The following is a 17789-nucleotide window of genomic DNA, read 5'->3' as shown; positions in this document are numbered from 1 at the left end:
AGTTGTTCTCTTGTTTAAATCTTAACAACGAACATTTACTATTGTAAAAGACATCCGAAACTCAACTTAATAATAATTTAGAATGTCCGACGACTAAATTAATTTATAATGTCTTCCTCTTAACTAATATTTTTTTTTTAGTAATTCAATCGATCTCTTCGATTAACTAATATTTAGAACGAGAGAATTCGAACATCTGCATGTAATAGGACACTTTCTTTGTCTTTATTTTAGTTGTCAATATTTGTCTCTTGCTCGGACTTGTATAATTTGGTAATATCACGTGGAGTAGATGCGTGAAAATTCATTGTTTATTTGGTCTTTTTAAGTATTTGATTTAATTTAATTTTTAAACATTATTATTTATTAGTTAATTTATGTTTCTTCCATAAAAAAACACAACAACGACAAGGAAAAGACAAAAACACCCTTCGCAAATTGCATTTGCCACCTTTATAGCACATGCCATCTTTGGCCGTAGTTTTAAAAAATTGTTAAAATTATTTTTTTCATTTTTTATTTAAAAAACATATTTTTAATGTTTAAATATCAATTATTTACTAAAGAATTTAGAATAAATTTTAAAAAATTATCTTTTTATCCTTTATTTTTAAATTTTAACTATATTTTAAAAATGAAATAAATGACGATAGTAATATATTAGGAATACGTTGAATTTTCATTATTTTATAGAAAAATATTTTTTTTTGAATCAATTTCCAAATTCAAATATAAATTTTTATACAAATTTCAAAGTCATAATTAACCATTTAAAAAAGTTGACTTTTGACTTCAAATAGTTATTACATTCTAAAATCAAAACATGTTTGATGACATCACATATGTGACACTATTCTCAATTTAAAAATAAATAAATATTTAGTATTATAGTTAGTCAATCACAGTATATAAACACATTTTTTAAATAAAAACATAATTCTTTAAATGGTAAAATAAAATGCATTTCAGAGACGTTATAGTTTTATTTGGTAGTGTGCCACGTCAGCAAACTTGAACAGGGAGTACAAATAATATCGGAAATGGTTAAAAAATAAATAAATTTATTTAACATTTAAAATGTTTTTTTAGACAAATATATATATATATAATATTTATTGTTGTTTTAGTATGTTATTCTTAAAATGTTTATTTTAGCATCTATATTTAAATTTTTTGTTTTTATTCATGATTTATATTTTTGTTCGTAATTTGTAAAATTTTATTACAAATCTTATCTAATGTCAAGGCTATAGTGACATGTTGAGGATGATTAAGAGAGTCAGTCTCACCTTAGATAATTAAGAGGAAGATCATTAATTTATAAATAAAAAACACTATCACTGTTGTTACGAGACATTTAAGGAAACCCAAAAGAATAGTCACGAGAGTTTATGCTTAAAGTTGACAATATCATATTTTTCTGAAGGTTTAACATGACCCACTTCAAATACAGTGGAGAATCATCGTTTGAATGGAGAACGAGAAAGGGAGCGGAAAAAGTTTTCTCTTCATTGGCTAAATGGGGTTTGTATTTTCCATCTTTATCCTCGTCTATGCTCCGTCCCGATTATTTATTCATTTATTATCATTATTATAATAAATTCGTTGTTGAAATAAATTAAGAAATAGAAAACAAAAAGAGGGAATAACATGAATTATTAAGAATAGTATTTATTTATTTATTTATTTTTCATTAGTTGAAAAAGGATGAAGAAAGGAGGTGTCTTTTTGGTGCGGAAGTGGCGGCGACAACCGTACGCAAAATGCCACCGACCAAACCGCCCATTGTATGCGTGCAAACATGACCGCTCTGTCGTCTTATCCCCCGCCCCCCCTGACATTGACGTCTGCCATCTCCCTTTTGGCTCCCTCCTCACTTTTCACATTCCGACCCCTCTACTTTCTTTATATTCCATTTCTTCCCCTCCTACCAACAATTATCTCACTAATGCCCCCTTTTTTTTTTTTTATAATCAAATTCAATTCTTTTTACGATAATTTTTATTATTTACAAATTCCATCCTATCATTCCATTAATATTACATCAAAATTTGAATAAAAGTAAGAATTTTTAAGGATATATTTGTCGAGTCTGAAAATTTAAGGATTCAATTGCAAATTAAATCAGATGTAAGAAATTATTTTTTAGTTGTTGAATTGACACGCACTAAAATATAATTATTGATAAATTACCCATCAAATTTATTGAGAATAAGAGATTTGATTATTATTATTATTTTTGCATTATTTATGTTCGAAGCTTGATCCTTCCTCAATAATAATTTAAAAATATAGGAATGTTTATATGATTGAGTAACTCAATTACCCAGAACTATTGAACCCAATCCCTAAAAGTTGAGTTGGGTTGAATTTATGGAAAATTGAAAAATTCAAGTCGGTTCGTTAATTGATATTTTTTGGTTGGGTCAACCCGACCAACTCGAAAATAAGGTTACCAACTATAATCAACTCATTCCAATCTTCTTTTAAAATTATTAGTGATGCACGATAATTTGTAAATGTTTGTTTTTAATGTAACATGTATCCTAAGTAAAATTTTATAAATAATTAAGAAAGAGAAAAAACCCGACAACCCAATTCAAAAATAGAGGATTAGGTTAAGTTGGATACGTCAAATTTTGAGTGGATCCAAATTTTTTTTCATAAAAGTGTTATTGGTCGGGAAAAAATGTCTTTGGAAGCTCGACCTGACGGGGGCATAATTAGTTATTACATTATTTGGGAGGGGTATTTATGGAAAATGAGGTCAAATTAATACGCTGTTTTTCCAACTTCCTCGTCCCAATCTTGGCGTCTGAAAATTATATTACGTAATTAAAAACAAGTATTTTATTTTTGGAAATTTGTGTCAAAATTATTATTTTTTTATTCTTCCTTTTTATTTCAACGTAGAAAATGGAGCTTTCAACTTCAAATTATTTATTGTATTTTATGGAATTAAATTGAAAGTTTAAAGGAAATTTTTATATTTATTAGAAGAATTATGTCCCAAATTTGAATTTTATGAACAAAAGTTATTTCATGTATACTTCATATCAAAGTTGAATTATGAACTCATTAATTATACATTAATATGTGTGGGACTTATAAATCACTACATTTTATTTTATAGAATAATAATACCCACAAATGAAGGAAAAAAAATTAAGACAACCTTTGACTTGCGGCGTGTTGAATGATCCACGTTGGCGGACTAGTCATATTGGGTCTGATAGGGCAAGGCGAGTTGAGATGGACGTGGAGGCTGACACGTGGAAATTTCTTCTCTATAATTATTATTTTAATTAAAATGAGAGGAACTTGGCTCCTCAAAATCAAATTATTATTTTAATTAAAACCTTATCTAAAATCTCCAAAGGGCAAAGGGCAAAGGGCAAATACGACTGAACTCCACAGAAACTTGAAAGCGAAAATGGATGGATTGCAGCAATTGGGGGTTCCATTGATGGGCATTGTTGCAGCGGCAGCCATTACCTTCTACGCCGTAAGCTTTTCTGAGATTCGAGAGGTATCCTTCTTTCTCCATTTTCTTTTATTTTGAGATCATGGATTTGTTGTCGCTGTTCGTTCTCTGTTTGTGATTATTATGGAAAATTAATGGTTTTAAATCTGGAGGAATGTGAAGAAATCATTCAGAGATTTGGATGAATCTGAGGATGAGAATCCAGGGTTTAAGATGACTGCAAGTTCGAGAGAGAGGCGAGCGAGAAGGAAGGCTGAAAAGGAAGCCAAACGATGAGAATTTCTCTCTTACTTCTCACTGTTCTTCATTTTCTTTAAGCTTTCATCATTCCTTGTTTTGGTGCCTTATCTGTATATTTTAAGTTAATACATGTGATGAGTTCTCTAAGTGAACAAACATTGGAGATATTCCATCCAATCTCGAATCTCTCACGATCCGTTAGGAAGAGATTTTCACACCCTTATAAAGAATGTTTCGTTCTCCTCTTCAATCGACGTGGGATCTCACAAAAACTTTCAACAAATACCTCACTTTCCCATGAAAATGTGTACCAGTGCTTCTGTTGAGGATTGAATTAGCTTCAGCAGAATTATTATTATTATAAGAAATGTTTCAGAAAGGGAGCAAATTTAACTTTGAAACCCATATAAACTTGTTATTATTCAGAGATGATCTTAAGAATCTAGTAGTTGAGTGACATATCTCAACAGCATCCAAGGCTTTATTTCAACTTACAAATTGGTGTGGGACAAGATTACAGACTATATCATTCATGTCTTCTGTACAAGACACAAGCCGAACTTTTCACCACCATCAAAGCATTTGACCATCACGGGCAAGGGTTTCTTTGTTCCTTTAGAGCAAGCAAGACAGGATCTGGTTCCTTCAGCCCTTTCGCTGTAATTATTTGCAGCAGCTACCTCTGAGCCTTCAGCTCCTTCACTCTCTCTTCAGTAGCCTTTAGTGCATTCCCATAGATGCTGATTAACTGGAAACAAGAACAATGACTTAAATTCTAACAAAAGTGTTTTGAGATTGAAAATCAATCCCAATAAGCTTTCAGGGATACCTCATCAACTTCTTGAGGAGAGATGATAAATGGTGGAGACATCATTATAGTATCCCCTGCAACACGTACAAGCATACCATTTTTCTGACATTCGGCTCCGAAGTATGCACCGACTCCTGTTTTCAAGGCAAATAACAAGCTTTCATCATAAGTATGGCCCCGGTAGATCAAAATCAAGGTCCACTAAATTTCTGGGTCTGTGATTTTGAGGTAAAGCTGATCCAAAATTATGATGATATTGTTGGGAGTCCCACATCGACTAATTAAGAGTATGATCGTAGATTTATAAGTAAAGAACACATCTTCATTGGTATAAGGTCTTTTGAGGAAACCAAAAGTAAAGACATGAGAGCTACTGTGTTGTGTTAAGTTCTTCTAGTGTCAGATACTTTTTTCAAGACTTTCAAAGTTGGGGCGAACCAAACCTTCGCAAGCTGTTTTCTAGAGATGAGCCATTAAGATGAATAACTAACCATGGGAATTACATAAAACATACCCCATTCAGGAGGGAAGGGATCATTTGGTGATTTATTGTCTACAAACTCTGTGCCCAAGATCAAGCCAGTCCCTCGTATCTGCAAAAATCACGGTCATTGTTAAGAACTGAAAATGGTTCAGATTGATAAGCCAAACCTAATTACTTGAGGAACTCTCTGTACCTCTCCAACGATAGGGCTGTCAGAGAAAGCTTTAAGGCCATCTTGAAACCTTGAGGAAATGCTATTTACTTTATCCACAATATTCCTTTCCCTACAATGAAATGAAGTAAACTTCCCGACAATATGGTAATTTTAAACATATGCACTATGTCACGGTCATGCTTGCTACTGCCAAGAAAAGTGCCAAGAAAAGTGCAATTGTGACACACTCCATTCCATCCTATATGTCAGTTTGTATTGTAACAATTACATATATTGTTTTTATGCTCAAAACAATAATTGCACCCTCGAACTCCAATATGATAATTTTAAGGGTTATCTTTGCCATTCTCAATCAACGAATATTAGAACTCCAAAAGCAATGGTGTAGCAACATACTTGTAGATCTTGAGTGTTTCAATTGCAACAGCACATGAAACCGGGTGTCCAGAATATGTAAATCCATGAGCAAAGGAACCTGGAAGTAATATTATTGAACAGGACTAGGTAAGTTACTGGACTCAAATTTATTAACGGTGACGACTAGTTTATTCTATAGGCAATGTACCAAGCTTGTTGCTTTGAGAGTGAACCACATCAGAGATTTCAGGGCTCACAATAACAGCTCCAATCGGCATGTATCCCGAGGAAAGCGCCTACACAGTCCAGTCCACTGTCAGACTCAAACAAAAACGATGAAACAAGATATCTGGTTAAGTTGAATCTGTTCGAACTTCACCTTTGCAAGAGATACAAGGTCTGGTTTAATATTGTATTTATCGCATCCAAACATTGTCCCTAGTCTTCCAAAGGCACAGATTACCTATAATAAATATTGAAGATAGCTCCTGGTTCATATTGGAATCATTCTTCTAAACAAAGTTAAATGATGAAGAAAATTGCAATTAGCATGTACCTCATCAGCAATAAAAAGTATATCATACTTCTTGACCACAGCTTGGATCTGCAACATAAATAAGAAATGCATCATTCACATAACTGGAATATTAATAACAGAGGCAAAAACTGTGTCCTAAAGATGAGTCTGGTCCACAAGCAATGAAGAAATCTGTTTCATTGAGTTTCCTGATTCATCTGAACTTTTCTTTTTCCTGGATTGCTCATACTAAGGAGATTCCAGCTTTTGTCATCCTCAAAGCTTTTGGTTTAAATTTGCCTAATCTCATCAACAAGCTAGTGACCGAAGTTGTATTTGCAGTAAGTTCGAGCAAACAGCTAAGAATGAAGGGCCAACTGCCTAAATTTTCATAAGCCAGCTTCTGATAATGAGCATACACGATAAGATAGTGAGGTTGATGGAGTTTATTCATGCAATCGTGTAAACAAGCCAGTCCTCATAGTTTAGGTTAATGTCAGCGTTAATAAATTGAGTTTTCTTCAATAACTTTGCAGTTTAAAGAGCTTACCTTTTCAAAATAAGTAGCAGGTGGAGGAATCACACCACCAGCTCCCATGACAGGTTCAGCGATGAACGCAGCAATCTGAAGGGTAAAACCAGACATGGGAGAAGAAATCAATTATTGTATCATGCCATATTGTAATTCAAAGTAGAGTATTCAAGCTTACCGTCTCTGGTCCCTCCTTGAGTATAAGGTCTTCTAAGTTTTTGGCTAATCTGGTTGAGAACTCTTCCTCTGTCTCACCTGAGATAAGGATGATAGCAATTGAACGACGTGAAAAAAAGTAAAAGAATGTGAACTGACTGTCTATCCAGGCATAGATCAGAACCTGGAAGATGGTAACGCCAGTAATGTGGACAATCAGTGTGCAGAACAAATGGAGCTGGAATGTCAAACTTTTGGTGCAAAGCCGGAAGGCTGTGGAAAAATATATCCAAACAACAATTAGAACTTAAGTAAGTATTCCTTTTAACAACAGATATAATGTCCATTTCCTTTTCATTTAACCTACCCAGTAAGACTGGCTGATATTAATGTTGAGCCATGGTACCTGTTGAATAGAAGAGTGCAAGGAAGAAAATAGTTAATTGAACAGAACAGAAAGAAATGATACATATCAATATCAGCCAAGTGATTTTCGCTTACGCTTTTGAGCGAGCAATGAACTTCTTCTTATTCGGTCTTCCAAGTGCATTGTTATAGTACCATACCAGCTTGACCTATCACACGTTTTAAGCACAAAATGAATTACTTGGTTGCATTGCTGCAGAGCTTTCAGTCCTGTTAGTTTCATAGTTTTTTCTTCCTTTATTTGCGAGTAAAAAAAACCTGAGTATCATTGGCCTCTGAACCACTGTTAACAAAAAATACTTTCCCCATTTTCCTAGCAGTAAACATTTCAAGGAGTTCCTTTGCCAGATCCTGTCACATAAGAACAGCAAGAAAGTGAAACTAATGAAAGGAGCATTTCTTTCTTTCTTAACTGCAAAAAGAGTGCAAAAAAAAGGTCAAGGTTGCATAGGATACCAAAGAAGGCCTCGTTGTACGATTCCAAAAGGAGTGGTAAAATGGCAAGGTATTCAATTGTGCAGTAGCAGCTGCCACAAGTCGTGGTTCGTTTCCCCCTACAAATTCCAACATTGCTTAACTAACTAAAACCAAAGAATTTAGAAAAGAAAAGTACTCAAATCATATAAAGCATTCAAAAATTTGCATCATACTAAAATGCCAGTACTTTTTATACCAAGAAATTCTCCAATCCTTATGTCTGCTGCATCCAAAATTTGGACTAACATTTGGAGCATTTGAAACTAATGAACCTGAGGCTATCAAATTAACATACTTGATTCTCATCCGTCTTTGATCTTTTTTTGTATCCCGAAAAGTTACGAAAAACTCCAAATTATAACTAGGAGTCTAGAATCAGCATGTAAGCTAGTAGGATAAAACAACGACGATGGAACTGTTTTGTGGTACCTAAGGATGTGCACCATAGACCGGCAAGAGAGTCAAGGTACTTCTTTCCATCAATGTCATATACATATGAGCCCTGTATCACCATAGAATTCGAAGTCTGAATGAAAAGGCTATACCTTCTAATTAAATCAAAACAGAACGAACATAACTTCTCTTTTATTATCCATTAGATTGGAAGATATCGTTAGGCTGATACCTCGGATTTATCTATGATTAGTGGATGAACATCAGTGGTCTGCCATCCTGCAGTGAAAGGTGCAAGCATATCATGCCCCTTAAACCTGAAATTCAAGCATGTTTGTGGTCGATGAGAAACTCAATGTAATCCAAGCAAGCATTGATATCACAAATCATGCATGAGAATGCAAAGAAGGAACAAAATGTACCCTGGATCATCTTTTTGAACTGAAGCCCCTGTACCGTAGAAGTGGGACAGACAGGGAGCTAGGATGCCATGTTCCTGTGAAGCTCTACTAGAAGCAGTGACGGCTTTTGTAAAGCTACCAAACTACAAAAAGAGAAAAGAAAAACAGAGAAAGAACCATCATAATTTGAAAAACTCTTGGGGAACTGTTACCAAGAAAGAGGATCTAACTTGGCATTGCTGATATCAAATGATAGATATTGTCGAAAAATAAAATTAGTTTCACCTTTTAAATTCATGTTGGCATGCGCAGAGGAAACCAAATTATGAAGGTTACATAGTAACAACTTCATAAACAACAAAATAATTAAAGGGAAAACATTAGCTTCTAAAATTATTGTTCTAAGTAGCCTTTGATTTCGATTCCTCATTCAAACTCGATAATCTGAAACTACGAATGCAGATTAAAACAGAGGACAACAAAGATAACTCAAGAACAACCTGCCCAGGAAAGAGAAGCGCCACTAGAAACAGAATCCCATCGGTTTTAAACTTAAAAACAAAACACAGGAGAAATTTTTCAATCACGCTTTATCATGCGTGTTCCCACCAATGATGCATTAAAAACAAAACTAATAATGATGCTGATGATTAGATCAAAGCAGGAAAAGTAAAGCATCACCGATGGCAAGTATCTTCAAAACGAAAAATCACTGAAAAACAAAAAGAAACCAAATAGATTTCCACAAATTTCAATGGATAAACACGAAAATGACGAACATCAGAAACAAAATCGCAGACTCAGAAAGCCAAAAAACAGAACGAAACAAAGCAGCAACCGATCCAACAAAGCAAGCAAACAAACAAAATCAAAGTACGGAATCAAAAAGCGATTGAAATGGGCATTTGATCTGATACCTGAGACCTAAGAGTAGAACGAAGGAGATGATTGAAGGCCATTGTCGCTTGGTCTCCTACAAACGCAAGCGAGAAAAATGGAGCTGAAATGGGTGTGTGGTGCTCAAATTATAGAAAATTGGAAGCTAGTGAGCCGGTAATCGATCCGTGGGTCTGGGATCGTGTTCCATGCGTCGAAACTTCGCTTCAGAAACGTAGTGACGCAAAGAGAGAAAGGTCAAACAAATATTTTAGTCTCACCTAAGGATTGTTCTTATTAATCCGTCCACGTAATCTCAATCCCTCATAAAGTAATTTACTTTCCGGAAAAAGAAATAATAATAAATAAAAAATTCCTTTTTATAATAATAGAAATCTTATGAGCCCTTTTAACAATTGTAATTAGAGATAACAATTGTAATAATAGAAATGGAATCAAATATTCTTTCCTATTCTATCTCTACCTATTTTTTATTCATTTCTCCATTTTTTATTTAAAAATAATAGTTCTTCTAAATATATTTTTTTAATGGGTCACTTCTATTTTGTAATGTAAATAAAATATAATATAATTTATAAACCACGTAATAGGGGTGTACATTCAACCCACCAGCAATCTAACAACTCGGACCAATCCACAAGGGTTGAGTTGGATTAGCATTTCGGGTAGAGTTTGGTTCATTTTTCTGGACTCGTACTAAATCGATTCGATTTCGGTTTTGTGGAGCAATGCGTTTTCTCATATATATTTAAAAAAAAACATGTGATGTAATAAAAACAAAAGGGGGACAAAATTGACCATTTGAAAGAAAAATAAGAATCAAATTGGCAGTTTTCTTCCAAGAGATAAGGACAGAAAATGAAAGAAGAGGCCAATTTGGACTCCACACCACCAACTACTCACTTAATGTCTATCCTATTCTTATTGGGATTTTAATACACATTGGACACCAAATCTCATCCACAACACTTCACAATAATGTTTTGACCAAATGGGTCTATTTAATTTTAATAAACAGCTAAAAGATTATTTTCGGAAAATTAAAAGAATCCAATAACATATTTTAATAATAAACATTGGATTTTAATCCACTGGTAAATGATGGTGTCAATTAATTATTAGAAAAAATATTGGAGAAATGAAGTGGATGATAATAATTCAATGGAGTTCATAGGCTAAGAATTATAAAATAATAAAAAAAAAAATAATTAGAAAAAAAAAAAAAAAAAACTAGGAATATACTTTTGGCTACAACTTTGAGAGATGGAGAAAAACAGAGATTCCGACCTCAATTAGAATGCATCCTTTGAGGAAACTGCTTCGCATGTTGTACCGACCAATTGAGCTTGCAAACAATGTCAGGTAGCGCAAGATTTGAGGATCAATAATAGACCCCCCTCCATTTGGCTTTCTTTCTAATTACACCTTTCAGACAGCCAAAATCATATGCTTTCAAAACTGACCCGACCAACCGACCGACCGACCTACCTATGTACCTACCTTAAACGAGAAGCGGATGGATGGTTATGTTCGTAACCACCGGGGACAAAAACAGGAAGTTGGTTTGAAGCTGAATCCCTTTTGAATCTTGATTCCCGAGTTAGGTTTGCTGTCATTCTTTCTTGGCTTTCTCTCGAGGTGGAAACCCTATCGCTTCTCAAACCGTCTCGAGAAGGGATATTCAGCAGAGGACCACCAAAGAAAATGGAATCTCCTGTGTACATTAACTTGTCTGATTGCTGCAATGGAGCTTTTGTGTTGGAAGATGATGTGGGTTGCAATGGAACAACTGACTTTCGGGCATTGTTGCTCGTTTCAGCATTTAAACTCGGCAAACCTATCTGCACAGACGATCTAGGAGGACGAGTTTCTGAAGCTGATACAGGAACTGAGACATACCTCCCGGCTTCTTGATCCCACACAACAGATGTCTTTCTGACGTCTCTGAGAAGAGAAGTGGCTGGAGCTGAAAGAAGCGATGGATCAGTAATGCCTCCCCTCCGAGCAACCTTATCATCAAGCCCAGAAATATGCAATCTGGGGTCAGTGGCGATAGGGTAGGATGCCTTGGAAGAATACGGATGTTCAGGAACAGGAAGTGATGATGCAGCGGTAAAACGACCCAGACCGTTACCATGTGGGAGAGGACTGAGAGTGACTGTTTCATGCACATGGCTTGGACTACTGAAGCTACTCATGCTCTGCGTTCCGGTTTCGTAATCATCGGGACTAGCTTGACCAGGAGCCAAAGAGTTTCTTAAGGGAGAGAGCCTAAGATCATGCTTGATCTCTTTATTTACACCAGTGTCAATACTCACACTGCTTCTAACGCTTACATTTCCGCTGGAGCTCAATTCAGGATCTTGGAAACGGCGGTTATCAAGAGGCCTCAGAACAGATGATGATGCTCTAGCTTTGGCTGCTGCCTTCATGGCCTCATTTGAGTCCAGCTTTGCAAGCTTCCAAGCACTGAGACGAACAGCTCGTTTGGGCACTTTTGACCCTCTTTCAGAAGCTCCAACTGCATCTGGATCAACAGTAGATGGGACCATTCCTGGCTCCAGGTGAGGCACCACTTCATCCTAATGCATTTAAATGGGCTTCGTTAGTAGTAAAGAATCTTGTGAGCTAGGTCTCTAAGGATAAAACAGAAATATGATAAATAACATCAAAGCGAAAATGCCAATCACAGAGTAGTATGATGTAGTCATTTCCACACAGAGGGTTACGGAAAAAAATTGAGAAGTTATCGTCGACAGCACAACAGATGATAAAGGAGCTTGAACTAAATTTGTTAATGTTCCATGGCTTCACGCTAATACATTTTAGTAAAAAAGTTGCATATAAATTTTTATCCTTCCATATTTTTAATTGAAAACCTCTTTGCGCTCAGTTACATTTACTGATTCGTAATGCTTTGGTTTCCAAAGCCCATGCTTCAATTTCTCCCTTTCTGAATTTAGACATAATCAAATAGGAGCACGTGAAAAATAACTATCAAGATACATAAAATACTTACCGTAGTGAAAAACTGGAAACAAACAACCAAAAAGTGCGAAGGAAAAGGTAAGTTTCTTAATAAAGAACAAAATAAAGATACCTGATAATCAATAAAAACTCTTGGAGGTGTACACCATGCCCCCTTGTATTGTAAACCAAGAGAACTTCCGCCACTCAAACCAGTGGTAGCAGAACCAGATGGAGAGTATATTATATTTGGCAATTCTTCGTCAACAGAAGCTCCTGCAGGTGCCTCACTCGTAGCCCTCATCGCAACAACAAATTCATAGGTTGTAATCCCCTATTTCAACACACGTAGATAACTGGTGAGGAAATGAGGAGTTCCAAGCCCCAATTAACTGCCTAATCGAAGATCCATTAATTTACCGAATTGATGAAAGATATAGAAATATTGTATTGATTTCAAATGAAGCACTGTATATTGAACTATTAACCCATACCACCGTATCTCCCAAAGATCAAGTAAATATCATCGCCGTCATGGAAAATGAAAAACAATATTTAAGCTCTCACCACTTACCTTTTTTATTAATATCATGTGGAAGAAGAACAGTTCGCCCAGTGGGATACAGGCTAGCATGGAAACTACAGTGCATAACGCCTGGGTAGAACCAAATTTAGATTAGCAATTAGCACTTCACTTGATTTTTTGTCTGTTATAGGCATGCTACAAAATTTTTGCATCCGGTACAAGCTGAAATTATTTAATTTGTTCTTACCACAACTGTGGCAAAGGGGGCACGAGAAAAGCCATTTCCAAGTCGATCAATAATTTCAGTTTCCATGCCTTTTTTATTAACAAAACAACGCACAAAAACCGCAATACCCACTCCAGCTTCAACAATAAGCTGAACCATAAAGACAAAATGTTATTGGCAGCAAAAGGGAGTATACTGTGGTTTCATAGAACAGCATTCATTATTTAATACTTACCCAAACAAGACTTACTGCCATAAGAGAAATAAAGGTAATATAGTTTTTCTGCCCCACACAGTTATTGAGCCACTGCAGCCACGTTGAAAAGAGAGTCAATCTCCAAGTAAAAACCTTAACATAATGAAAATCTAAAACAAACTAAATGACTTAAAAAACAAAAGGTATACCCGGCAATGGTGATCAAAGCCATCAACACATTTATCACAACTTCTACAATGTTTGCTGAACTCGCGCACCTGCCCAACACAACCATTCATAGTTCATTCATAAAACTGAAATAAAAATTTTGGGACCAAAGAAGCATGCAGCTAAGCCAATGAAAAAAGAATTATGCATGTAAACCTTCGGGAAAGTATGTCGCTCCAAAAATGTATATGCAAAAAATCAGTTGCTAAATGATTAGGTCTAGCCCAGTAAATGGAGAGGTAAATATAAACCGAGAATATAGAATGATATTATTGGTCATATATAAGCAACCGTTAGTCCTTTAAACTCATTGAACAACATTGATTTCAATAGATGAATCAAAGGGTATAGATGTAACATTTGAAAAAACAGTATTACATCAATTCCCCTATCTATTAAGAAGAAGAATCTGAAGACCAAAAGTTTTATGATGCCTTAGACTCATAGTATGAAATTATAATAAAAATGATGGGTGCTACATTAGAAACCAGGAAAGGTTTTTCTGATATCGGTAAAGATATAGCTGTATCCAGTAGACTGATACTTGGTTGGCAGTTTACATCTCAAACTAAATGGCCTATACGTCATTGTCGCTAATAAATAATCACGAGTCTCCAGGAAAAGTGTTGTTCTTATCATTCAATAAAGATTAAGACCAATCTTGATAAGGAGAAAATATGAACAAACGTCAATGTGAAAAATCAAAAAAATATTTTAAAATTATATTCTAATGAACAAGTTTCAAAACCTTGACCATGTTGCATGGTTATATAAAACTACCACTAAATGCATGAGGGAAAATATGTACAAGTAAAGCAAAATATTAACATTCACCGTTCTGACCAACTAAAATTCTTTACATATTTTTAGTTGGGAACAAAGATAATGCATGGAGGCATCCAAACCAAATACCTCAGCATTGCACAACGTGCAGAATAAAGCATCCTCGGCAGCACTTAGAGGGTCAGCTGTTCCATCCCTTTTTCGACAATCTTCATGTACAAATAATGCACAACAAACTAGTGCAATATTATCAGCACTACGGACTGTTGGTTGTTCCATTGGATTGTCTACTCTTCCAATGTCTCCTACTGACCCATTCCTACTCATATTAGGTCCTGATATGGAACTTCTGGAAGCTGATGATGCGGAAGAATGTCTACTGTTGACCATTTCATCTAAATTTTGTGGTAAACTCTTCAATGATAAACCTTGATTATTGTTGGGGTTTGTTTTCCGATTATCAAATTTGGACATAATACCAGGGTCGGCAGGATTAATTGCAGTACATCTAACATAAAGAATGAATACAAGGAGTGCCTGCAATCCAAAGATTCAGAGAATGAAAAAAAAAAAACTAATTTCCACAATTTAAGTGAAAAACAAAGCACTATAATGACAGTATGTTGTGATACATATTCTATGGTACAAGCACGGTCAATCTAAAGGAGGATATGGTTTTCAGGGATCACTAATCCACTCCTCAATATTCCAAACCCCAGTATATAATGTGTGAGTGTGTATTTATATTAAAAAAAGAGACAAAAGGTGCCTGTATTACCAGAAAAAAAACTGGGATAATACAACAAATTTTATTATAAAAAATTTGTGATGAACAGTTTTTGCAAGGGAAAAGTAAAAAAAGGTGAAATGCCCAGAAATTGAGCTAGGAAGAAAACTGATAGGGTCAACAACGAGGTCACACGTGCTTGATTTTTATTATTATTTTTTATTTTATTATTTTTTTTTGGGGGGGGGGGGGGGGGGTGTTAATGTTGCTCAAATAATATTGCATACCACTGGTGAATAAACGCCAATCAGTATGTACTCCCAGATATGGCCTCCAAGGAAAGGAGCAAAGAAAGCATAGAACGCCACCACTAGCAAGCAAAAGACAGTAATTGCGACGACCTATATGTAAGCAAAAAACTATTAGAAAGCAGCTCAAAACTGATAATAGTTTAAAAAAAAAAAAAAAGAAAGACTTGAAGCTTTTGAAGTACATTCCTGGGTTCAACAGTACTAACCAATGTCACAAGGGGAAAAATCTAGCAGATCGAGTATATGTTTCAACACATGAATTTGTGACCCACATATTTTAGACTTAATGTTGAATTAAACATCAGACTTCTCTATTTTCCTAGGTTGAGGATAAAACTTAGCAGGAACAAAAAAAAAAAAAAAAAAAAAACTAAATGTTCACAATACATATTATGACAAGTAAATACTTTGGTTCACGTCATTGAGCTACATCACAACCCAAGTGAATAGTTAAGTGCTTGGGGATTGAAAGAAGTTGATTTGAAAAACTATTTTCTGTTTTTCAGGACAAAAATTTCGTCCACACTGCTCTCTTCGACAGCTTGTTTCTAGAACAGCTTAACGTTCAAATCATAAACAGTAATTTTAACATCCAGAAAAGAATCTTAAGAACAGTTTCTAATCAATTTTTATAAATAACAAGACTAAGAAACCCCTCATATTTCCTTCCCGCAAGCTACATCCCAGAAAACCAATCCATTTCCAACTTTGAGTAAATGATCCAACATAGACGCCTATCCCTCAGCCAATTCTCCAAGCCCAAAAATGGAAGAAAAATAGACCACGAACGAAAATCCCATCGAGATATCACAAGCCGCAATATCACACAGGACTCGAGAAATTAACTATTTTAGACTTAATAGTCTTGAAAGCTACAGAATCACTACAACATTTCTTCTCGCTTCTCTCTGTAGCCTACCAGACCAAATCCCAGTCTAACTACCCAACGAATCACAGTAGGAAAAACAGAACCAAAAAAAGAAAGTCTCTACATCCACACTCGGAAGAGAGTGAGAGTAAAGCAACAGAAAATCAGCAACGAACAAACGCACAAGAAAATCAAATTTACCCACCACAACTCAGCCATTCCCCGAGAGAGAAAGCACACATTGGCAGAACAAAACCCTAAAACAGCCAAACCAAAAAACCCACAACAACAACAACAAGAAACAAACTGAAGACGATCGCATGGGTGGAATACCTGAAAAGTATGAGCAGGCAGTTGCCATCCATGTTTCCTCACCATAACTCCACAATTAAAACACCACAATGCACACACTGCCGAACAAACCCACTCCCACACTGCCGTCGGCCGGCCGGCGAGCAGAAGAGAGAGAAACCAAAATCAAAATAGAGATAGAGAGAGAGAGAGAGATACAGTTAATGTGAGCTGCAGATGAGAACAAGTTCGTGAAAAGAGATGATCAAAAATGGTAGCGGCGAAGTAGTGAAAAGGAACGGCAGATGGAAGAGAAGGGGGGCCGTCAAGGCAAAGCGTTGACAAAGAATCTGAGGAATAAGAGAACGGGGTTTAAAATAGTTAAATCTGAAATTAATTAATTAATTGGATTTTTAATTTTAATTAAATTATTTAATTACCTTTAGGTTTTTAATTATGTGGTTAATTAATTTAATGCGTGGAGCTGTGAGTTGGAGGTGTTAGGTATAAAGCCGATGAGATGAAGGAAGAGACGTTATTTAATGTTCGCCGTTTTGTGGGTCCCACGCCTATTTTCTTTTTCTTTTATTTCATTAAAATCTTTTAATTTTAGATTTTCATGATTAATAGATTTATAATTTTTTTTAAAAAAATTTAAGTAGATAAAAATTTGATTTGAATCTATTATCTTTTAATTTTTTAATTTAGAATATATATCCAATCAGGTGAGTTATGATTTTATTCTTAAATTATTTTTATTCTGTTTAATTATTTAAAATTTAATAATTGTTTAATGACAGAATAATTTAAATCTCAAATATATATTTCATGTCAGTTATTTACAATTTTAGACGAGAAAAAAATAATAAATAAATGACTAAAACTTTGACCTGACAAATTAAGACTAAATTAACTAAATAAATAAATTATCTCACCCCATTTTAATTCTAGAAAAAAAAGTCATATTTTAAAATATCATTTATTTTGAATTAGACATTTGTAATTTATTATATATTGGACGAGCATGATAATGCATTTGAATTTAATAAAATTTCAAACTAATGCTTAATCAATTATATGTAATCAATGATGTAAATTGATTGAATAAGACGTGACAAATTAAATGAGATATCTTAATGAAAGTTGTATTATTAATTTATTATAAAGTCTAAATAAAAAAAACTCATTTTTTTTATATTAACTTTCATAAATTCGTGGACTATCATCAAATAAACTAACAAATTTAGTAATTAAATTTAATATATTTTTTTTTTCAATTTAAGGAGAGTTTAAATTTATAATCCAAGCTTATATTA

At 34.5% G+C, this 17789-nt stretch overlaps 3 protein-coding genes across 3 annotated transcripts; 1 reads left to right on the top strand and 2 right to left on the bottom strand.

Annotated features, from left to right (window-relative positions):
* Window positions 1-3362: 3362 nt before the first annotated feature.
* On the top strand, window positions 3363-3974 carry LOC111804483 (uncharacterized). The gene is made up of 2 exons (XM_023689310.2): window positions 3363-3529; window positions 3647-3974. Exons 1-2 carry the CDS (start codon window positions 3434-3436, stop codon window positions 3758-3760), a joined length of 210 nt encoding a protein of 69 aa, XP_023545078.1. The 5' UTR covers window positions 3363-3433; the 3' UTR covers window positions 3761-3974.
* Window positions 3975-4112: 138 nt separating this feature from the next.
* LOC111804476 (gamma aminobutyrate transaminase 1, mitochondrial) lies at window positions 4113-9607 on the bottom strand. Its single transcript, XM_023689298.2, has 19 exons — window positions 9371-9607; window positions 8475-8596; window positions 8285-8369; window positions 8089-8161; window positions 7639-7736; window positions 7441-7533; window positions 7258-7331; window positions 7124-7162; window positions 6941-7029; window positions 6779-6855; window positions 6619-6693; window positions 6108-6155; window positions 5931-6014; window positions 5760-5847; window positions 5591-5669; window positions 5213-5303; window positions 5050-5128; window positions 4554-4669; window positions 4113-4472 (listed from the first exon to the last, which is right to left on the bottom strand). Exons 1-19 carry the CDS (start codon window positions 9410-9412, stop codon window positions 4401-4403), a joined length of 1524 nt encoding a protein of 507 aa, XP_023545066.2. The 5' UTR covers window positions 9413-9607; the 3' UTR covers window positions 4113-4400.
* An 824-nt stretch (window positions 9608-10431) lies between these two features.
* LOC111792348 (DHHC-type zinc finger family protein) lies at window positions 10432-16814 on the bottom strand. The gene is made up of 9 exons (XM_023673751.2): window positions 16516-16814; window positions 15291-15404; window positions 14406-14813; window positions 13475-13543; window positions 13305-13376; window positions 13091-13219; window positions 12892-12972; window positions 12451-12651; window positions 10432-11932 (listed from the first exon to the last, which is right to left on the bottom strand). Exons 1-9 carry the CDS (start codon window positions 16558-16560, stop codon window positions 10847-10849), a joined length of 2205 nt encoding a protein of 734 aa, XP_023529519.2. The 5' UTR covers window positions 16561-16814; the 3' UTR covers window positions 10432-10846.
* Window positions 16815-17789: the final 975 nt, after the last annotated feature.

Source organism: Cucurbita pepo, chromosome 1 (genome assembly GCF_057944985.1).
Source record: "Cucurbita pepo subsp. pepo isolate OVF chromosome 1, ASM5794498v1, whole genome shotgun sequence".
Classification (NCBI taxonomy): domain Eukaryota; kingdom Viridiplantae; phylum Streptophyta; class Magnoliopsida; order Cucurbitales; family Cucurbitaceae; genus Cucurbita; species Cucurbita pepo.
Note: the sequence above shows the minus strand (reverse complement) of the source record. Positions and strands in the feature narration are given on the sequence as shown.

Coding starts and splice junctions, on each gene's coding strand:
- LOC111804476 (XM_023689298.2), bottom strand. CDS start 9,412: ATGGCCTTCAATCATCTCCTTCGTTCTACTCTTAGGTCTCAG. Junction 7,534..7,638: donor GTACAACGAGGCCTTCTTTG/GTATCCTATGCA, acceptor CTTATGTGACAG/GATCTGGCAAAGGAACTCCT. Junction 6,694..6,778: donor TCAAGGAGGGACCAGAGACG/GTAAGCTTGAAT, acceptor TTTACCCTTCAG/ATTGCTGCGTTCATCGCTGA.
- LOC111792348 (XM_023673751.2), bottom strand. CDS start 16,560: ATGGTGAGGAAACATGGATGGCAACTGCCTGCTCATACTTTTCAG. Junction 13,544..14,405: donor GCACGTTGTGCAATGCTGAG/GTATTTGGTTTG, acceptor TGTGTTGGGCAG/GTGCGCGAGTTCAGCAAACA. Junction 13,377..13,474: donor GCTTTGATCACCATTGCCGG/GTATACCTTTTG, acceptor ACGTGGCTGCAG/TGGCTCAATAACTGTGTGGG.
- LOC111804483 (XM_023689310.2), top strand. CDS start 3,434: ATGGATGGATTGCAGCAATTGGGGGTTCCATTGATGGGCATTGTTGCA. Junction 3,530..3,646: donor GCTTTTCTGAGATTCGAGAG/GTATCCTTCTTT, acceptor AGGAATGTGAAG/AAATCATTCAGAGATTTGGA.